The sequence below is a fragment of the Impatiens glandulifera genome, chromosome 4 (assembly GCF_907164915.1).
Source record: "Impatiens glandulifera chromosome 4, dImpGla2.1, whole genome shotgun sequence".
NCBI lineage: Eukaryota > Viridiplantae > Streptophyta > Magnoliopsida > Ericales > Balsaminaceae > Impatiens > Impatiens glandulifera.
Window position 1 is genome coordinate 9,473,462 of NC_061865.1, and position 23,046 is coordinate 9,496,507.

General features: G+C 36.8%; 2 protein-coding genes across 7 annotated transcripts; both read right to left on the reverse strand.

The window, feature by feature from the left end:
• Positions 1-5,700: 5,700 nt before the first annotated feature.
• On the reverse strand, positions 5,701-15,034 carry LOC124934125. 6 transcript variants are annotated; one of them, XM_047474598.1, is made up of 3 exons: positions 14,835-15,034; positions 9,309-11,260; positions 7,903-8,269 (listed from the first exon to the last, which is right to left on the reverse strand). In XM_047474598.1, exon 2 carries the CDS (start codon positions 11,185-11,187, stop codon positions 9,340-9,342), a length of 1,848 nt encoding a protein of 615 aa, XP_047330554.1. In that variant the 5' UTR covers positions 11,188-11,260; positions 14,835-15,034; the 3' UTR covers positions 7,903-8,269; positions 9,309-9,339. The 6 variants fall into 6 exon arrangements, with proteins under 6 accessions (XP_047330552.1, XP_047330554.1, XP_047330556.1 ...); XM_047474600.1 differs by lacking the exon at positions 14,835-15,034 and adding an exon at positions 12,512-12,692; XM_047474597.1 differs by lacking the exon at positions 14,835-15,034 and adding an exon at positions 12,501-12,692.
• Positions 15,035-20,862: 5,828 nt separating this feature from the next.
• LOC124934670 (zeatin O-glucosyltransferase-like) lies at positions 20,863-22,251 on the reverse strand. Its single transcript, XM_047475189.1, has one exon. It carries the CDS (start codon positions 22,249-22,251, stop codon positions 20,863-20,865), a length of 1,389 nt encoding a protein of 462 aa, XP_047331145.1.
• Positions 22,252-23,046: the final 795 nt, after the last annotated feature.

The window sequence follows — 23,046 nt, forward strand, 5'->3', positions numbered from 1 at the left end:
AATTTTTCTTTGGAGCTCATCAATGGCTATAGAAGTCGCCACTAGTTTAGGAGAAGCAGCACAGTTCACATGGGCAGCAACTAAATAGTCACATTTTGGACAACGATAAACCCAATTCTCCGGGTCCCTTTTTTCTTTGCAAACTTCACAAAGGAAATCATCCAAGTCCTCATTTGAATCCACTCTATCCGGAGGAAGTGATAACAACAGTTCATGTCTATGTGACGGATGTTTACCTGTAACCGGCAGTAGAAAACAATGAATGTGTAAATGGAGATTGCATTTTCTACACTCCAACGTGAGATCTTGACAAGGAAATCCACACGCGTTGCATCGGGGTAGATCTCCTAATCTTTTTGCAAACTTTTCGCCGAAATATGTAAATAAACTTTGGTCGAGAGTAGTCCTTAGTGGGGTGAGGGTATGCTCGTGAAGCTTGTGATTAAGATTCTCCAGCAATGCAGCACATAGAATCTCAAGGTGGAAATCACATTCCTTACAAGTATAGGACATACCTAGTCCTCTAGAGGAGTCGCAAAGACCGCATTTCCATCTATGGGCATTCGACGACTCAAGGGTGAGCTGATGTTCATGTGACAGGTGTTGTATTTTCTGTTGTAAATTCGCACACCATTTATGGATGAAATAGTCGCAATCTTTACAACCAAACATCTTTCCATAGATGGGTGTTTTGCAGATAGGACAAAGACCACCGTCATGTTGTTTGAATGGTTCCTCATACGGCTTCAAGGGATGTTTGTGGTCGAAATGAACGAATTCCACCTTGTCTTTCCTTTTCTCTTCTCTGCCAATTACCTTCCCAAACTCTTTGCTGAGTTTATTTAATGTAGCTCTATTCAACAATTCTAAATAACTTATCATGTAGCTATGGTCATATAGCGGGCTGTATGTGGCTGTATGTGGCGAAACAAACCACCCGCCTAGACCAATTGTCTTGGGCTGCTGTCGGGACAATAGCACAGTTTATGTGAACCCTGATATCACATTCGGCTACAGGGCAATGGTATACCCAGTACTCCGGGTTTCTCATTTCCTCACAAGCGTCGCAAATGAACTCATCATCTTCGTTTTCAATTTGATCAGTATCGGTAGTGAGGGTGAGAACATGGCGATGAGTCACATGCTTTGCAGTTTTGGGCAACTTTCCACATTGGACATGGATTTCGATATCCTGGTCATCAGCACACTTGAAGCGAGGACCAGAGCCCATATTCCCACAGGCACTGCATGTGTAAGGGCAATCCAACACAAGACCGCTAGGCCAGTCATAATCAAAGCGACTTGTTTTACCTTTGATGTCATAAGTAAGACCGGTGTCTTTCATTGACAGAGACCAACCGCATTGAACATGGGAAATAAACTTGCATCCCGAGTCCGAGCATTGATATGCATAGCCAAGGCCAACATGACGACACACATCACAAGTGAAATGGGCTGAGTCTGAGGTTGATGAAGATGAACCATTAGCTTTCTGGAGAATTAGGGAATGTTTTTCATTGGAACTTTGAATGGTGATTTCCTTGGACAATTCAGCACACCATTTATGGACAGCAAAAGGACATTCCTTGCAACAGTAAATTAAGCCCACAATAGGACGGCAACATACAAAACATGGAAATAAATATCCAGTGAGCTCATCAGAAAGAACAAGTGGGTGATCATGATCAAAGTGATTCATCTCCATAACTCTATGTCAAAATGGTGATGAATCCTCACATATTCTTCCAATCAGAGCATCTTTCATTTTCAAGAATGATTGCCAATTGTATATGATTTTCTAATCAGAGCATATTTCATTTTCAAGAATGATTGCCAATTGTATATGATTTTCTAATCGGAGCATCTTTCATTTTCAAGATTGCAAGTTATATTTACCTTTATGAGATTCAAATCCCTTACTAGAAGCATAATTTTCAAAAGAGAAACATAAATATGATCATTTCTTTAAAAGTATTTTAAGATTTTGATTGATAGTTAAGATAATGTGTTTTTCAAGAGAATTAATAATAAAAAAAATGATAGGTTATGAAGTGTTATCAAATAACTCAATCTGGATAGATATTGTGAACTAACTAATATGTTAAATAAAATTGTATATAATATATGCATGAATAATATTACAAATCCAAATACAATTACAATATTAGTTGTAACATTATATCTAACAATAACCCTATGGTTTGTGTAAATCAAATAACATCTAGTGTATATTTACAAAATTTATCTAATGTAAATATTACATGTATTTGAATGAAACCAACTAAAATGACATCTTTATAAAGGTGGAGGATGTTAATTCAGGCAGTCATCGTGTTAGGCCGATTGCAAGATCCATTATTAGCTCGATTCAACCAAATGACTTTGTCGCTTGATTCAATCAAAATATCTCCTCTCGATTCTATCAAAATGTCTTTGAAAGTCTGCATTTATTTCTTCAACCTCGTCTTCAAGTTCTATGAAATTGTCTTATATTCTGAAGTCCTCAATTTTGCTTTCGAGTCCATCCAATGCCATAGAAGACAGTACTACTAGTTTAGGAGAAGCAGCACAGTTCACATGGGCAGCAAACAAATAGTCACATTTTGGACACCGATAAACCCAATTCTCCGGATCCCTGTTTTCTTCACAAGCATCACAAATGAATTCATCCAAGTCCGCGTTTGGATCGACTATATCCGGAGGAAGTGACAACACCAGCTCATGTCTATGCGATGGATGCTTACCTGTAACCGGTAGTAGAAAACAATGAATGTGTAAATGGAGATTACATTTGTTACACTCAACCGAGAGATCTTCACAAGGAAATCCACAGGCGTTGCATCGGGGGAGATCTCCTAATCTTTTTGCGAACTTTTCGCTGAAATATCCAAATAAACGTTCGTCGAGAGTAGTCTTTAGTGGGGTGAGGGTATGTTTGTCAAGCTTATGGTTAAGATTTTCAGGCAATGAAGCACATAGAACCTCAAGGTTGAAGTTACATTTATGGCAAGTGTAGTTCATACCCAGTCCTCTAGTGGAGTCACAAAGACCGCATTTCCATAGATGGGGTGATGGCTCGAGGCTGAGCTGATGTTCGTGTAACGGGTGTCGTATTTTCTGTTGTAAATTTGAGCACCATTTATGGATGAAATAGCCGCAATCTTTACAACCAAACGACTTTCCATAGATGGGTGTCATGCAGATAGGACACGGATCACCATATTGTAAGAATGGTTCGGGGATGTTCATGGTCAAAATGAACGAACTTGGCCTTGTCTTTGGCTTCTCTCGATCGTTCTTCTTTCCTTTTATCCTCTCTTTCACATGCCACCTTAAACTCCCGTTTCATTTTATCCAAATTTGCTTCCCATACATAAGCTCTTTTCTGTGTTTCGATCCGATTTCTATTATGAGGGTCGTTGAACCGAGCGCCTTTATATATCGGATTGTTTTTGACGAATCGAACCAGTCGACTTGACCAACTGTCTTGAACCGGTGTTGGGACAATAGCACAGTTTATGTGAACCCTGAAATCACATTTGGCATCAGGGCAACGATATACCCAGTATCTCGGGTTTCTCGTTTCCTCACATGCGTCGCAAATGAACTCCTCCTCTTCGTTTTCAATTACGTCGGTATCAGTTGAGAGGGCAAGTGTGTGGAGATGAGTCACATGTTTTGCAGTTTCCGGTAACTTTGAACATTGGATGTGAATTACGATCTTATGGTTGTCTGAGTCTCTGCACTCGAGGCGTGGGCCAGAGCCTCCATTACCGCATGCTTTGCATGTGTAGATACGGTCCAACTCAGGTTCAGGCCAATGATAATCAAACCAACATCTTTTACCTTTGATGTCATAATTAAACCCGACCTCTCTCATTGATCGAGACCAACCGCATTCAACGTGGGTAATGAACACACAATCGGAGTCTGAGCATCAAAATGCATAGCCAAGACCATCGTTGTGGCACATATCACAAGTAAAATGGAAGGAGGAAGAAGAAGTTGAGCCAGTAGCAGGCCTGGTTTTCTGGAGAGTTAGGGAGTGTTTTTCATCGAAACGATGAAGGGTGATTTCCTTAGGCAATTCACCACACCATTTATGGACAGCAAAAAGACATTGCCTGCAAGAGTATGTTAAGCCCATAATAGGATGGGAACAAATATTACATGTAACTGGCCATCCAAAGATCTCATCAGAAAGAACAAGTGGGTGATCATGATCAAAGTGATTCATCTCCATAACTCTCTGTCAAAATGTTGATGAACCAATATATATTATTTTCCAATCAGAGCACAGATCTTTAGTTTTTCAAGAATGCAAGTTATCTTAACTTTCTAAGATTCAAATCCCTTACTTGAAAGCATCATTGCAAAAGTGAAAGATAATGATGAGTAATACATACTTACATTTGCAAAGATTGAGATTTTAAATGTAGATACTTGTACAACTAGTTTATCTAGATACATTAACTATCAAAATCTCAAAAGTATGTATTACTGTAAATTGACTCATTTAGATGAATAGACAGTTAACGTTATAACAATGTTAAATTAATTTTTATTTTTTGTATAGAAGAATTGTTTATTGGGTTTAACACCATATTTATCTGTTGTTTTTTCTGCTTAGATGGAACTGAAATCGCCTACATAACGGTTCATTGGGTATGACCAAGTTTTGGGTATGATTTCTTCTAATATCCGAAATCATGATTTCTTTGGAGCTTCAGACTTTGAAATCCTTAAAACATCCAAACATATGGTGGGATTATTTGATGAATATAGACTAAAACTAAAAGTGATGATGATGAATCAGTTGGATGAACATGGAAACTAAACAAACCTATTAACAGTTTGAATTTTTCTTTAGCTCAAAATGAAAGCATATAAATTCTTAATTGTTCTGCAATATGCTACATTGCTACAGAACATTGATTACCTAGAGATGAAATGGATCCTATCGGAAAGATAGTAATTTCCTTCTTACTAGCTAGTGTCATCTTAATTGATGAATTTGATGATTGTTTGAATTACTGAAACAAAATGAAAGAAATTAGTAAAATCCAAATATGTCATTATTAAGGCTTAAACACAAATTTCATAGAAATATCAACTGCATCAATGAAGAGGCTTCAAATTGCAGATTAGGTTCTCATTTCTAAATAACAGAAGATTCAGATTCATCTCTCAAACATTCGATCAAAGAAACCTCTAGTGTTAGCTCTCTTCGTTATATGTTTTTGATAATATCTTATGACTAAATGACCTAAAAGATCTAACAATTTGAATACACAAATCCTTACGAGAAACAAAACGAAATACAACAAAAGAATGGCTGCCAGTTTCCAGGTAGGATAAGAATTCGGCTACTTACCTGAAATCGCCGTTTCTCGATGGTCGCCGGGATAGAGTTCAGAGTCTGAACATTTTTTATTTACTTTTTTTTTATTACTAAAAAATCATCCTAAAAATAATATATATTGGTTCATCGACATTTTGACAGAGAGTTATGGAGATGAATCACTTAGGAAAGTCCTAAAAAATCATCCTAAAAAATAATAATGACACAGAAAATACATACTATGTTTTGGAAAATTATCTTAATTTCCTCCTACCTTCATTAGGATACATACAAAGTATTTTGGAATATGATATAATAAGCTTAGCCCCATCATCACGATCTGCAATAGAATATTAACATTAACCCTATGGTTTGTGCAAATCAAATAGCATCTAAGTATATATTCACAAAATTTATCTTATAGAAATATAACATGTATTTGGATGTAACCCAACTAAAACGACATCTTTATAAAGGTGGAGGATGTTAATTCAGGCAGTACGAGACATGTTAGTCCGATTGCAAGGTCCATTATTAGCTCGATACAATCAAATATCTTCGTCGCTCGATTCAATCAAAATATCTTCGTCGCTCGATTCAATCAAAATGTCATTGAATTCAATCAACATGTCTTCGTCTGCATCTATTTCTTCAACATCGTCTTCAAGTTCCATTCGAAAGTCCTCAATTTTTCTTTCGAGTCCATCCAATGCCATAGAAGACACTACTAGTTTGGGAGAAGCGGCACAATTCACATGGGCAGCAAACAAATAGTCACATTTTGGACACCGATAAACCCAATTCTCCGGATCCCTGTTTTCTTCACAAGCATCACAAATGAACTCATCCAAGAACGCGTTAGGATCGACTCTATCTGGAGGAAGTGACAGCACCAGTTCATGTCTATGTGAAGGATGCTTACCTGTAATTGGTAGTAGAAAACAATGAATGTGTAAATGGAGATTACATTTTTTACACTCAACAGAGAGATCTTGACAAGGAAATCCACAAGCGTTGCATCGAGGGAGATCTCCTAATATTTTTGCAAACTTTTCGCTGAAATATCCAAATAAACGTTCGTCCAGAGTAGTCCTTAGTGGGGTGAGGGTATGTTCATCAAGCTTGTGGTTAAGATTTTCAGGCAATGATGCACATAGGACTTCAAGGTTGAAGTTACATTTATCGCAAGTGTAGTTCATACATAGTCCTCTAGTGGAATCACAAAGACCACATTTCCATTGATTGGCATCCGATGGCTCGAGGCTGAGCTGATGTTCGTGTAACGGGTGTTGTATTTTCTGTTGTAAATTTGAGCACCATTTATGGATGAAATAGTCACAATCTTTACAACCAAACGTCTTTCCATAGATGGGTGTCGTGCAGATAGTACTCGGAGCACCATGTTGTTTCAATGGTTCGTCATACAGCTTCAGGGGATGTTCGTGGTCGAAATGAATGAACTCGGCATTGTCTTTTGCTTCTCTCGATCGTTCTTCTTTCCTTTTATCCTCTCTTTCACTTGCCTCCTTAAACTCCCGTTTGATTTTATCCAAATTTACTTCCCTTTCGTTTGCTCTTCTCTGTGTTTCGATCCGATTTCTTCTACGAGGGTTGTTGAACCTAGCACCTTCATACATCGGACTGTTTCTGACGAAACGAACCAGCCGACTCGACCAATTGTCTTGAACCGGTGTTGGGACAATAGCACAGTTTATGTGAACCCTGAAATTACATCCGGCTTCAGGGCAACGATATACCCAGCATCTCGGGTTTCTTGTTTCCTCACATGCGTCGCAAATGAACTCCTCATCTTCATTTTCAATTACATCGGTATCAGTTGAGAGGGCAAGTGCGTGGAGATGAGTCACATGTTTTGAAGTTTCAGGTAACTTTGAACACTGGATGTGAATTACAATCTTATCGTCGTCATCGCACTCGAGGCGTGGGCCGGAGCCTTGATTACCGCATGCATTGCATGTGTAACGACGATCCAACTCAGGACCAGGCCAATGATAATCAAACCGACATCTTTTACCTTTGATGTCATAATTAAAACCGATCTCTCTCATTGATCGAGACCAACCACATTCAACGTGGGTAATGAACATGCAATCGGAGTCTGAGCATCGAAATGCATAGCCAAGGCCATCGTGGTGGCACATATCACAAGTGAAATGGAAGGAAGAGGATGAAGTTGAGCCAGTAGCAGGCCTTGTTTTCTGGAGAGTTAGGGAGTGTTTTTCATCGAAACGATGAATGGTGATTTCCTTTGGCAATTCACCACACCATTTATGGACAGCAAAAGGACATTGCCTGCAAGAGTATGTTAAGCCCATAATAGGATGGGAACAAATATTACATGGAACCGAGCATCCAAGGATCTCATCAGAAAGAACAAGTGGGTGATCATGATCACAGTGATTCATCTCCATAACTCTCTGTCAAAATGTTGATTAACCAATATATATTATTTTCCAATCAGAGCATCTTTAACTTTTAAGAATGCAAGTTATCTTTAACATTTAAAGATTCAATTCCTTACTTGAAAGCATCATTGCAAAAAATCCATACTTACATTTGCACAAAGTATATAATACTTAATCTCATTTAGATATAGATACTTGTACCACTAGTTTATCTAAATACATGAACTATCAAAATCTCATTTAAAAGTATGTAATACTGTAAATTGACTCATTTAGAGGAATGGATACAGTTACAACAATGTTAAATTTATTTTTACATTCTGTATAGAATTGTTTATTCGGTTTAACACCATATTTATTTGTTTTTTTGGTTCATTCACCAATCTGTTAGTTTTTCTGCTTAGATGGAACTGGAAGCCGACAGAAACAAATCGTCATTAGAAGAAGAGTTCTTCTAATATCTGGAAGCATGATTTCTTTGGAGCTTCAAACTTTGAAATCCCTAAAACATCCCAAACATATGATGGGATTATTTGATGGATATATAGACTAAAAGTAATGATGATGATGAATCAGTTGGATGAACATGAAAGCTAAACAAACCTATTAACAGTATGAACTTTTCTTTAGCTCGAAATGAAAGCATAAATTTTGTTAATTGTTCTGCAATTACACCTAATTGAGGATGCTACAGAACATTTATTACCTACAGATGAAATGGATCCTATCAAAAGATAGTGAAAAAGAAGACAACACATTTAGTCATTTCCTTCTTGTTACTGTCATATAGTTAACGAATTTGACAATTGTTGTGATGAAAGGATTTATTAGAAATTTGAACCACTAAAGACAAAATGAAAGAAATTAGTAAAATCCAAATATACCATTGTTAAGGCTTAAATACACAAATTTCATAGAAATAACAACTGCATCAAAGAAGAGGCTTCAAATTGCAGATTAGGTTCCCATTTCTGAATAACAGAAGATTCAGATTCATCTCTCAAACATTCGGTCGAAGAAACCTCTAGTGTTAGCTCTCTTTGTTATATACTATGTTGAAATTGAGTTGATGGGTCAGGCCCAATTAAATAAAGTGTCAAAGGCTTAAGTTTGTTAAGTTAGTTAGGACAAGTTGTTTATATATATATATGAGTAATTCACACAAGAGGGTTAGAGATTTCAGAGGTGTGAGTGATATATATAAAGAACGAAGTGTAACTGAAACGTTTAATTGTGATAGTGGAATCGAGTTCGTAACAGAGCTCGACGGAGACGTAGACCATCTTTTTTGGGTCGAACTCCGATGTCAAATCTTGTGTTGTTTTATTGGTTTCTTGCTGTTATATTTCTTAGTTTTTTGATTGATTAGGAGGGAAATTCCCTGCATACTACATATGTTTATATAAGTTTTTGATAATCTCTTATTTAAAATGACCTAAAAGATGTAACAATTTGAATACACAAATACTTACGAGAAAGAAAACGAAATAGAACAAAATTCTCTGCCAGTTTCCAGGTACGATAAGAATGAGGCTACTGACCTGAAATGGCCATTGCTACTGGCCTGAAATCTTATACGGCAGTAGGAGAAGGATGTGGCTGATCGCTTTGAATCGGAACATTTTCTTGATCTGGATGCTCAAAGAAGTAGGAGGAATCATCCAATCGAAAGTCCTCAATTTTACATTGGAGTTCATCCAAAACAACAGAATTCACTACTAGTTTAGGAGAAGCAGCGCAGTTCACATGGGCAGCAAACAAATAGTCACATTTTGGACACCGATAAACCCAATTTTCCGGATCCCTGTTTTCTTCACAAGCATCACAAATGAACTCATCCAAGTCCGCATTTGGATCAACTATATCCGGAGGAAGTGACAACACCAGTTCATGTCTATGCGATGGATGCTTACCTGTAACCGGTAGTAGAAAACAATGAATGTGTAAATGGAGATTACATTTTTTACACTCAACCGAGAGATCTTCACAAGGAAATCCACAGGCGTTGCATCGGGGGAGATCTCCTAATCTTTTTGCAAACTTTTCGCCGAGATATCCAAATAAACGTTCATCGAGAGTAGTCTTTAGTGGGGTGAGGGTATGTTTGTCAAGCTTATGGTTAAGATTTTCCGGCAATGAAGCACATAGAACCTCAAGGTTGAAGTTACATTTAAGGCAAGTGTAGTTCATACCCAGTCCTCTAGTGGAGTCACAAAGACCGCATTTCCATAGATGGGGTGATGGCTCGAGGCTGAGCTGATGTTCGTGTAACGGGTGTCGTATTTTCTGTTGTAAATTTGAGCACCATTTATGGATGAAATAGCCGCAATCTTTACAACCAAACGTCTTTCCATAGATGGGTGTCATGCAGATAAGACACGGATCACCATATTGTAAGAATGGTTCGTCATACGGCTTCAGGGGATGTTCGTGGTCAAAATGAACGAACTCGGCCTTGTCTTTGGCTTCTCTCGATCGTTCTTCTTTCCTTTTATCCTCTCTTTCACTTGCCTCTTTAATCTCCCGATTGATTTTAGCCAAATTTGCTTCCCATTCGCTCGCTCTTCTCCGTGTTTTGATCTGATTTCTTTTATGAGGATTGTTGAACCAAGCACTTTCATACATTGGATTGTTTCTGACAAAATAAACAAGCCGACTCGACCAATTGTCTTGAACGGCTATTGGGACAATAGCACAGTTTATATGAATCCTGATAACACATTCGGCTTCAGGGCAACAATATACCCAACATCTCGGGTTTCTCCTATCCTCACAAGCGTCACAAATGAATTCCTCCTCTTTGTTTTCAATTACATCGGTAACAGTTGAGAGGGAGAGTGTGTGGAGATGAATCACATGCTTAGCAGTTTCCGGTAACTTTGAACATTGGATGTGAAATACGATCTTATTGTTTTCATCGCATTCGAGGCGGGGGCCAGAGCCTCGATTACCGCATGCATTGCATGTGTAAAGACGATCCAATTCAGGACCAGGCCAATGATAATCAAACCGACATCTTTTACCTTTGATGTCATACATAAAACCAATATCTCTCATTGATCGAGACCAACCACATTCAACGTGGGTAATAAACGCACAATCTGAATCGGAGCATCGATATGCATAGCCAAACCCATCGTTGTGGCACATATCACAAGTGAAATGGGGTGAGAATGATGATGATGAGCCCTTAGCTGGAAGAGTTTTCTGAAGAGTGACAGAGTGTTTTTCATCGAAACGTTCAATGGTGGTTTCCCTAGGCAATTCACTACACCATTTATGAAGCACAAAAGGACATTGATTGCAAGAGTAAGCTAACCCTATAATACGATGCGAACAGACGTTACATGGAACTGAGCATCCATCGAGCTCATCAGAAAAGATAAGCGGGTGATCATGATCAAAGTGATTCATCTCCATAATCTCTGTCAATGCTGATGATCCTCACATACCATCCTCAAGAACAGACATGGTTGTTTTCCAATCACAGCATCTGTATTTTCCAAGAATGTAAGTTATCTTTAGCTTTCTGAGATTCAAATCCGTAAATCACAAAGCATAATTGGAAAAGAGTAAACATAATGAGTAATCAATACTTGCATTTGGAAAGAATTTAACATATCAGTTTCTTCTTTATATAAAAAACCCTAAAATGATCCAACAAGTTGGAGACATAAATCCTTATAACAAAGAACGAAACGAACAAATTCGACTGCCTGTTTCCAGGAACACTAGGGATCACAGTTTCCAAGGACAGAAGAGATCAATTCTCAAACTATGCAAATCTCAAACTACGCAAAGTACTTTTTTTTATAAGACAATGATGAATCATTTTACTAAATTAATAAAGAACAATTTTTTATTTGAAAATGGAGGAGTCTTTTATTAAAAAAAAAAAAAAAATTATTATTAAGTTACATTTCTTAAATAATAAATATTAAAATTAAATTTGATATAAATAAATTAGTTTAAATCGAGACAGGTCAAAATCTCTAAATCTCTAACTTGAATAATTCGATCTAATTAATATAAATCTCTCTATTTTAGATTAAAATGACAACAACACAAGAAAACAATGAAGCTAAATCACATATACGCATACAAGTTAAGCTGATAAAATATATGTGACTCTTCAAAGTAACGCCAACAACTACAAGCTATTCCGATGGCTAAGGATGGGCCGACAACGGCACAGTGAGTAGTGATGCAGCAAGATCCGAGAAGGAGTGAGAGATGGAATGAAGGGACGACGAATCAATTCCATAAAGGGAAGAAAAACTTCTAGATTTTTGGATGGAGGGCTGAAAGTTAGAGCAGAAACAAGAAAGGACTCAAGTTGAAACATATGGTATATTTCAAATTTGTGAGTGAGTAGAAAAAAACAAACACAAAACCCTACCTAATAAAATTATAAACGGTGGACGGGTCTATTTTGTGTCATTTCAGGTCGACCCGATTATGAGCGGTTTATTAATCAAGTTAAACGTGTCGACCTGATTTCGACCCGAACCCAAACCTGATTTTGTTGTGTTCGGTTTGGGTCATGTTTCGTGTAGGATAAAAATTTGCAAGCACAAAGTTTTGGTTTGCTGACTCAACGAAAATGGTATGATACTTTTTAAAAAATTTAAAAATCTAACACAACCCCACAGATTTTCCACTTCAACTTAGGTCGAACTCATAAAAAACAAAAATTTATGTTTAACTTGAAAGGAGAGTCATAATTTCATCACCTTTAACCCACCCTGTTCAACAGATTCTAATAACACAGCCAGGTTTCTCCGGCCTTTCCCTCTTAAGAACTCCTTCCCCAGACATAATCAGTTCTTCAATAGCTTCCTTAATTGAACATGAACTCACCAATTCTGCACAACATTCTTTAATGTCCAAATCAAATGTCTTTATCTTCGAGTCAATCAAAACGACTTCATCAGCATCTATTTATTCACTCTCGTCTTCAAGCTCTGCCAAATCATCTTCCAATCGAAAGTCCTCAATTTTACTTTGGAGTTCATCCAAAACCATAGAATTAGCTACTAGTTTAGGAGAAGCAGCGCAGTTCACATGGGCAGCAAACAAATAGTCACATCTTGGACATCGGTAAACCCAATTCTCCGGATCCCTGCTTTCTTCGCATGCATCACAAATGAACTCATCTTCATTTGGATCGACTCTATCCGGAGGAAGTGATAACACCAGTTCATGTCTATGCGACTGATGCTTACCTGTGGCAGGCAGTAGAAAACAATGGATGTGCAAGTGGAGATTGCATTTTGCACATTCCAACGAGAGATCTTGACAAGGAAATCCACATGCGTTGCATTTGGGGAGATCTCCTAATCTTTTCGCGAACTTTTCGCTGAAAAATCCAAATAAACGTTTGTCCAGAGTAGTCCTTAGTGGGGTGAGGGTATGTTCGTCAAGCTTGTGGTCAAGCTTTTCAGGCAATGCAGCACACAGAACCTCAAGGTTGAAGTCACATTCGTTACAAGTATAACACATACAAAATCCTCTAGAGGAACCGCAAAGACCACAATCCCATTTTGGAGAAGAAGGCTCAAGCCTGAGCGGATGTTCGTGTAATGGGTGTCGAATTTCCTCTTGTAAATTCGCACACCATTTATGGAGGAAATAGTCACAGTCTTCGCAACCAAATATCTTTCCAAAGATGGGTGTTGTGCAGATAGGACAAAGATCGCCATGTTCTTCCAATGGTGCATCATATGGTTTAAGGGTATGTTCATGGTCGAAATGAATGAACTCTGTCTTGTCTTTCTTTTCTCTCAATATCTTTTCTTTCCTTTTATCCTCTTTGTCACTTACCTCCTTAAAATCCCACTTGAACGCTCTTATCTCTGTTTCGATCCGATTTCTTCTACGAGGGTCGTTGAACTGAGCGCCTTCATATATTGGATTCTTTCTGAGAAAACAAACCAGCCGATTTGACCAATTGTCTTGAACCGCTGTTGGGACAATAGCACAGTTTATGTGAACCCTGATATCACATTCGGAGCAACAATATACCCAACATTCTGGATTTCTAGTTTCCTCACAAGCGTCGCAAATGAACTCTTCCCCTTCGTTTTCAATTACATCAGTAACAGTTGAGAGGGTGAGTGTGTGGAGATGAGTCACATGCTTTGCAGTTTTAGGCAACTTTGCACATTGGATGTGAATAATGATATCATAGTTATCATTGCAATCGAGTGAGGGACCAAGGCCTGGATTCCCACAGGCATTGCATGTGTAAGGGCGGTCTATCTCAGGACTAGACCAATCATAATTGAACCGACATCTCTTACCTTTGATGTCATACTCAAAACCGATCTCTCTCATTGATCGAGACCAACCACATTCGACATGGGTAATAAACGCGCAATCTGAATCAGAGCATCGATATGCATAGCCAAATCCATCGTTGTGGCACATATCACAAGTGAAATGGGGTGAGGATGATGATGATGAGCCATTAGCTGGCAGAGTTTTCTGAAGAGTGACAGAGTGTTTTTCATCAAAACGTTCAATGGTGGTTTCCCTAGGCAATTCACTACACCATTTATGAAGCACAAAAGGACATTGATTGCAAGAGTAAGCTAACCCTATAATAGGATGCGAACAGATGTTACATGGAACTGAGCATCCATCGAGCTCATCAGAAAAGATAAGCGGGTGAACATGATCAAAGTGATTCATCTCCATAACTCTCTGTCAATGCTGATGATCCTCAAATATATTATTTTCCAATCACAGCGTCTGTAATTTCCAAAAGTGTAAGTTATCTTTAACTTTCTGAGATTCAAATTCCTAACTCACAAAGCATAATTGGAAAAGAGTAAACATAATGAGTAATCAATACTTGCATTTGGAAAAACTTTAACATATCAGTTACTTCTTTATATAAAAAAAAGCCCTAAAATGATCCAACAAGTTGGAGACATAAATCCTTCTAAGCACAGAACGAAATCGAACAAATTCCGAAGTCAGTTTCCAGGAACACCTAAGAATCACAGAATAGACCGAGATTTGAAAAGAGAAATTGAGTAGCCATTATCGCATTGCTTACTGACCTGAAATCGTATACGGCATGTACGATAAGGATGCGGCTAGTGGTCAAGATTGCGTTCAGTTAGAACATTTCCTTGATCTGAATGCGCAAAGAAGTAGGAGGAAATTTTCCATGGACCGATCGAAGCTACTTCACTGCAAGTCTGCAACTGGTGGCGCCGGCCGGTGGTACAAAGATAGAAAGAGAGGAAGACTATGTCCGCGCTTGGGGAGGTAAGAAAGATAACTAACTTATAAAAGGGGAAAAAAAGTAAAAATAAAAATTAAATTTCATACTACTATATTATTATTTTTTTTTAAAGAAATTAAATAAGGAGTTACATAAATAATTTGAAAATAATAAAAAAATTTATTTAATTAAAATGTTAGAAGTTACTTATTATAAATTTACCCAAATTTACAAAGATTAATGAACCTTATATAGCTATCACACCATTTTTTTCGTATTTAATAACGATTAGAGATGAAGAAGAACAAGCAAGTGTCGAAAAATCTCTATCAAAAATTCTGAGCGATAGTAAATTTATCTTGATCCGAGCGTAAGAAAACAAAGCTGATTTTTTTTTTGAAAAAGGTTAATTTTTATTACAAAGAATGCAAAATACGTTTAAACGTTATAAAATGAACGGAAAAAACAAGACAATAAATAAGAAAACAACATAAGAATTTTAAATACCAATAAGGTCAAAAAATAATCATCCCGTACAAGCCCCTCTTTTTCGGATTGAGGTGAACGCGTGTAACATAAATTATTTCCCTTCAAAAATTCTTCTATTTATTTATTTCCAGATTGTCCACCACATGATGAGGGGAATTGGTTTTCAGTCGTCCGTGATTTTGTTGCTAAAACATAATTCAATCCATTTTACTGAGAAGTCAACGACTTTTGATGGGGTATCCTATTGAAATTGAAGGAGGTTATGTAGAAGAGCCCACATGTTCTTGGTAATGTTATAATGAAGAAGAATGTGATCAATGAATTCTTCACTCTTTAAATAAATGTTGCATCTGCTAGCGAGATGAAATTCATTTTTTCTTCTTCCAGTTTGTTAGATGTCAAGACTCCTCCATTAATAGCTTTTCAACATAAAAACGAGATTTTTGATGGATTTTTTTTATTTCCATACCTCTTTTCAAGGAAACTAGGATGTAATTTTTTGGAGAGACACATAATAAATGTAGCTAGTTTTAAAATCGAGAGAGTCGGACAGAGAAAATTTGTCGTCAGTTTCTAGGTCAATCGAAACATTGATAAGAGCATCTAAGAGGAGATCTCATCTCCCCTCCTCTTCGGTGGAAAGTCGAATTCTCCACACAATTTGGTTAGATGTGAGACGAAAACAATCTGTCACTTTAACCTCCTTTTTACTAGAGATCTCAAAAAGATCTCGATAAGAGTCTGACAATTTTCTGTTAGGGTGCCACAGATCATTTCAAAAATCGATTTTCTTACCATTAACAATCGTAAAAATGAGAAGGGGGTGGAACTTCACTCATGTTTTATAGATACGGCCCCATATGCTTCTACCCATAAATTTTCTCCAAGAAAAGGTATCAACTCGTTATCTCGAAGTCTGTAATTGGCGATGCTTGCTTTCTTCCAAAGACTTGTGTTTCCATTGAGAAATCCCCACCACCATTTACAAAGGGGCGAAGTGTTGAAAAGGGAGAAGTCCTTGATTCCGAGTATGTCGTCAACAACGTCAAGCTTCGTTGTGTCCCATCTCACCAAATGAGTGATTTTAGATGAGTTAGAGTTGACTTAGAGGAAATTCCTAATGACTGTGTCCATTCTGCTGGTCATCGGTGCAGGAATAGGGAAGAGTGATATATTGAATGTTGGGATTGTGGTGAGGGAGTTCTTAAGGAGGACCAACCTACTGTATTGTCTTTAGAGAGAAGTTTGCTATTCTAAAGTACAACCCATTTATCATTTTCTCGATGATAGAATTCCAATATCCTTGCAACTGAATTTGGCGCTAAGAGGGAAGTCGAAATACTTTGATGGGAGAGAACCAATTCTGAACCCCAAAATTTTGGTCAATGGATGAGTGTTATGAACGTTACCGATGAAAAAAAATTCAGACTTTTCTATATTAATCTTTAACCCGAGCATGTCTAAAAGAGAATAAAAATCTTTCGAAGAGAATGAAGGTTTTCTATTGTAGGCTTAGTAAGACAAAGAGTGTCATCAATAAAAAGTAAGTGAGATATGTAGTTGGGTCTTTTCGTCGTTCATATATTAATTTTCGTGAAAAGACTAGCATTGATGACTCTCTCGAATAGTTTTGATAAATCTTCCATAACCATTGTGAAAATGAGGAGTGATAAAGGATTCCCTTGTCTAAGTCATCTCGAGCTCTTGAAAATCTATATACCATGTCGTTTATAAGAATTGAGAACTTAGGTTCAGTAACACAAGTTTTGATCCACCTCCTCCATTTAGCTTCAAAACCCATATTTTCGAGGATAGATTCATGGGTTTTGGACTCAGGAGCATCTTTCCACACCACTGCCCACAAAGAATTAAAAGAGAATTATGGGGCTGGAAACTGTGGAAAAGTTTATTTCGAAGATGGTGAACCACTAGATATTGTTGGCATGAGGGGCATCAAATTGAAGATGAAAAATGGTTCTGTTTGGAAGAAAGAAAGGTTATAGTTGATGAAGGAGCTCAAGAAAGAAAAGTTATAGTTGATACACACTAATGTGTGGGTACCTACACCTATTTCTTCTATTGACGGATCACACTACTACGTGACGTTTATAGATGATTTGACGAGAAAGGTATGAGTATATTTTATGAAAAACAAATCTGATGTATTTGTGGTTTTCAAAAAATAGAAAGGTTTTGGTTGAAAATGAAAGAAATCGGAAGGTTAAATGCTTGAAATCCGACAACGAATGCAAGTACATCAGTTCAAATTTCAAAGAATATTGTGATGTAAATGGGATCAATATGGTGAAGACTATTTCTCGAATGCCTCAAAGAATGGAGTAGTTGAACGACTGAATCGAACATTGAACGAACGTGCTAAGAGCATGAGATTACATGCAGGACTGCCTAAAACTTTATGGGCATAATCTATCAACACTACTGCCTACTTGATAAACAGAGGATCCTTTGTTCCTATTGAATTCAAAATTCTTAAAGAAGCTGATATCGAGTTTGGTTATCGTTTCTGGGATAATCAAAATCGGAAGATCATTTATAGGAGAAACATTATCTTCAATGAATAGGTTCTCTATAGAGATTATGTTGGAAAGACATTAGATGATGATTCCAAGTTAGAAGAGACTAGTACAGTCGATTTGAGAGAATTTTGAGTTGAATATATACCGACTGTCGAAGAAGACCAATGTGTTGTTGAAGATGAAATCATTGAAAACGTGGCCTTAGAGGCAAATCAGTAAACACCAGTTATACAGTTAAGAAGATCGTCAAGGAATTGAAAACCAGTAGAGAGGTGGTCTCCATCTCTGAACTATATCTTATTGACAGATATATGTGAACCTGAATGCTATGAGGAAGCAATACAATCTAATGAATCGGTTAAGTGGGAGTATGCGATGAAAGATGAGATGAACTCTTTGACGTTGAATCAGACTTGGGAACTCACTAAGCTAACAAAGAGAAAGAAAACACTTCACAACAAATGAATCTTCAAGATTAAAGAAGAATATGATAAAACCACGAGCTACAAGGAAAGATTGGTTGTGAAAGAATTTTAACAGAAAGAAGGTATTGACTACAATGAGATCTTCTCTCTAGTAGTTAAATTAATGACAATTAGAACTATTTTGAGTTTGGTTGTGAAAGAAGACCTCCATCTTCAACAAATGGATGTCAAAACTGTTTTTCTTCATGGTGATTTAGATGAAGAGATTTACATGCGACAACCAGAAGGATTTAAAATCAAAGGAAAAGATGAGCTTGTTTGTAAGTTTCAGAAGAGTCTGTATGGTTTGAAACAGATTTCAAGGCAATGGTACAAGAAATTCGATAGCTTCAAGAAAAGTAACAATTTTTTGAGGTGTGGAGTTGATCATTGTTGTTATATCAAGAGGTTTGATAAATCATACAATATTCTATTCCTCTACGTTGATGACATATTGATTGCTGGAGCAAGCTTGTATGAGATTAACAAGATTAAGAAAGAGTTGTCTGAAAAGTTTTCAATGAAGGATTTAGGTGCTGCAAAACAAATCATTGGGATGAGAATTTTCAGGGGTGAAGAAATTCTCAAGTTTTCACAAGAAAAATAAGTAAAGAAAGTTCTTAACATGTTCAACTTGTATAATGCAAAACCAGTTACTACCCCCTTAGCTAGTCACTTCAGACTATCTAAAGATCAGTCGCCTTCAAAAGAGGAGGAGAAAAAAATACATGGTCATTGTTCTGTATGTATCTACCATTGATTGTATTATGTATGCGATGATTTGCACAAGACCAGACATAATAAATGCAATGGGAGTTGTTAGCATATTCATGAGCAACCCGAGTAGACAACATTGGGAAACAGTAAAATGAATACTATGATACTTAAGAGGAAGTACATGTCTCGCTTTGTATTTTCGAAAGTCTAATATGGGTTTGGAAAGATATGTTGATGCTGACAATGGTGGTGATGTTGATAGTAGAAAGAGCACATTGTACATTTATACTCTAGGAGGTACTGCAATCAATTGAGTTTCAAAATCGCAGAAGATTGTTACTCTTCCTAGTTGTGAGGTAGAGTATGTTGCTATGACAAAGGCTACTAAGGAGATGATGTGGTTACAACCCTTTTTGCAAGAATTGGGTCAAGACTACAAGGAAAGTGTGTTGCGATGCAATAGTCAGAGTGTCATTTATTTGGCAAAGAATCCAGTTTATCATGGAAGGACAAAGCATATACATGTTCGTTATCATTTCATCCAAACAACTTAGAAGATAGAGTATTAGCTCTTGAGAAGATTCCCGGGAGTGAGAATCCAACTGATATGCTAACAAAAGTTGTGACAAACGAGAAATTGAAGTTGTTTGCAACTTCAGTTGGTCTTCTTCGTTAAGACATTAAATGGAAGACCACTACCGATCGAGAGATGATAAAGTTAGTCTCCAAGTGGGAGATTGTTGAGTTATAGAGCATACACTTATAATAAACTCTACAATTGTTAATTAGCGTTTATTGGGTTTGTATTTGGGTTTGGACTTGGGCCTGACCAAGAGTTATTTATGTTTTATTACTTGAATGATTACCCTATAGATATGTTATTATTAAGAGTTTACATTGTGAAGATAAAATTTTAGAGAGATAAAGTGTGAGGTAAAACTTTATATTCATTATTTTCCTTCATAGTGAAATCTGGTGACGGCTGAAGTGGACGTAGCTCAATTTGAGTGAACCACTATAAATATGTGTTTTCTATTGTTCTTCTTTTTTCAGTTTTTTTTATAGATTGTTTCAATCAGGTCGGATTTGAGGGATCCAAATCCTAACAAAAGAAAACTTCATCGTGCTCTGATACCATGTTGATTTTCAGAATCAAATGGAAAAACTTGTGATTGAGTAATGCACAAGAATTAAAAAAAAAAAACATAATGATCTTATGGGGCTATCTCCCAATCTTATTAATTGATACAACAACTTCATACATCTTACAAAATAATCATTAAACTATTGATATAATAACATAATAAAAATAACTTTATAACTAAAACTATTTTATTTTGTTCAACAAATTATCTAATATAATTTATTAGAATTATCATAAAAACAAATATTTATGTGAAGATAATTCATATTTTTAAGTTCAACTTAAAAATCCTTTCCTATTACATATTAATATTAATTAACTATTTTAAAATTATTAAATATAATATAATTTAAATTTAAGTTCAAATGATATATAAAAGATGAATGATAACTTGTTCATTCCATTATTAGATTCTTGATAAGACTACATGTCAAACATAGTTCGGACACATTAAGTAAAAATTTATTTAGGGTTTCACTAGAGCAAGAAGTTTTCCAAACTAATCTTAATCTATCTGGTTATGTGTTCAACAAAAGAATCCATCTCCAAACGAGTAGCACCACCTTCTTCAACAGCATTCCTCAAAACCAAACCAATTTCCTCCGCCCTTTCTCTCTTAATCACTCCTTCATCAGAAACCATCATCTCTTCAATCGCCTCCTTAATCAAATCCGAACCCACCAAATCCCCATCACATTCCTTAATCGCCACACCAGCCTTAAGCATCTCGGTCACAAGCAGAGCATTATAAGGTTGTTCAGAATGCATTGGCCAAGCCACAATAGGAACCCCCATACTCAAACTCTCCATACACGAATTCCAACCACAATGACTCATAAACGCTCCAACCGAACCATGACCCAAGATCTCAACTTGCGGTGCCCAATCTCGTGTCACCATTCCTATTCCCTCCACACTCTCTTCAAACCCATCTGGCAATCCGCTTTTCCGATCTCCATTATCATCGCTAAAAGCATTTCCCCTTTCCGCATCTCTAAAAACCCAGAGAAATCTCTGTTTGCTCTGTCTAAGACCCATAGCAAGTTCCTTCACCTGTTCATCCATCATTGAAGTTGTCGATCCAAACGAAACGAATAAAACAGACTTCCTCGGCTGTTTGTCTAGCCACAGAAGACAAGTGTTGTTATTAATCATCTCGTCGGTCGCTCTAATCACCGGATTCAATGGCGCAACAGCCCATTGTTTCTTATCCTTTAGTAAATCAAGATACGATCTTTCCAGCGTTCTACACGTATTGATTAAATCTCCACTCTTAAGGTCTTCATGAGGGGATTGATACGCCGCGAACTTCAGTATCTCCGGCGTGACAGTTTCTGCAATCGGTTTTAAATAAATACGATCGACATTAGTTTTATACTCATCAAGTATACCTTGATTGATTATACAGTGAAGACTGAACGCGGATATGCAGGAGAAAGAGTAGGATTCTGCATTTGGAATGGTGGCGACGTCTTGAGTGACGTACGCCATATTTGTGTCGTTGATAACGACGACCCTTTTAGATGAAGAGGAGAGTTGACGCAAGAGGGCAGCGGTTGGGTGGCGTAATTCTAAGCAGACATCCAAACAGGGCTGGAGATGAGATGGGAATTTTAGGGTTGAATTTGGATTGGGTGGTGGAGAAAGGAAAGGTGGCATGGGTAATTCGATGAAATTGAGGTGGGTTATTGAAGATGTGTTTTTTCCGTTGTAACGGAGCTTGGCTTGGCGACAGTGGGCGGCGGAGGTGGCGTAGTAGACCGGGATTTTGTAAGAGGAGATGAGGTGGGCGAGCTGTAAGGCTTGGTTTAGGTGGCTTTGAAATAAGAAGGGTACTACCACCACCACCACGGCAGCGGCGGCGGCGGGAGGATTTTCTTGGTCGTGAACGGCGGCCATTGATGTTTGTGAGAGAATGAGAATGGGTTGATTAGTTTATAGGACTCCTCCTTTTAAATCTCACAATTTCATTCCCTTAAAATATTTTAAGATTGTTACAATCCAAATAATATATATAGATATACATATATATAACTTTTACTAAGATGATAAGTTTTGTAAGGACTTTTTTATTTTACTTTAATTGCATTAGTTATTGATTATGTCATATTTGTTATTTTATTTGTTTGATTATTTTATTTGTTTGATTATGTAACATTTTATGTTTAACAAATAATATAATATATCTTTTAAGATTGTTACAATAAGATATTTTATTTATTTGACTATTGTTTGAGTTGTTTATGACCAAAATATAGAGAAATATTTAGTTGTGGAGAAAGAAAGCCTCTTTATTATTTGTTAGTGAGAGAAAAAAAAGTTTGATTCTACACCATTTTTAATCTTATATTTATTTTGTTTGTTATATTTTACTTGTGTGGTGCAAAATGAAAGATAATGATGATCAGAAGAAAAGAAAGAATTCAATTGTCAAAATGAAAAACATATTACAAATAAAAATAACTACAATTATTCACAAATGTATCACAAATGTAATAGTAAAATAATAATGATGCAACGGAAATTAATATAAATCATAAACAATTAATGATTGATATTAATTTTTATACTAAAGACAAATCATTACAAATCTCCATATTGTCTTAGTATCACTCAACAAGATGAAGGTTTACATCAATATGTTTGGTTCTATCTTTGGCCAAACAGATATCATTTATGCTATCACAAAAAACA

What these genes read in the sequence shown, in the direction of transcription:
- LOC124934670 (XM_047475189.1), bottom strand. Translation starts at nt 22,251, where the DNA reads ATGGCCGCCGTTCACGACCAAGAAAATCCTCCCGCCGCCGCCGCTGCC.
- LOC124934125 (XM_047474596.1), bottom strand. Translation starts at nt 7,773, where the DNA reads ATGGAGATGAATCACTGTGATCATGATCACCCACTTGTTCTTTCTGAT.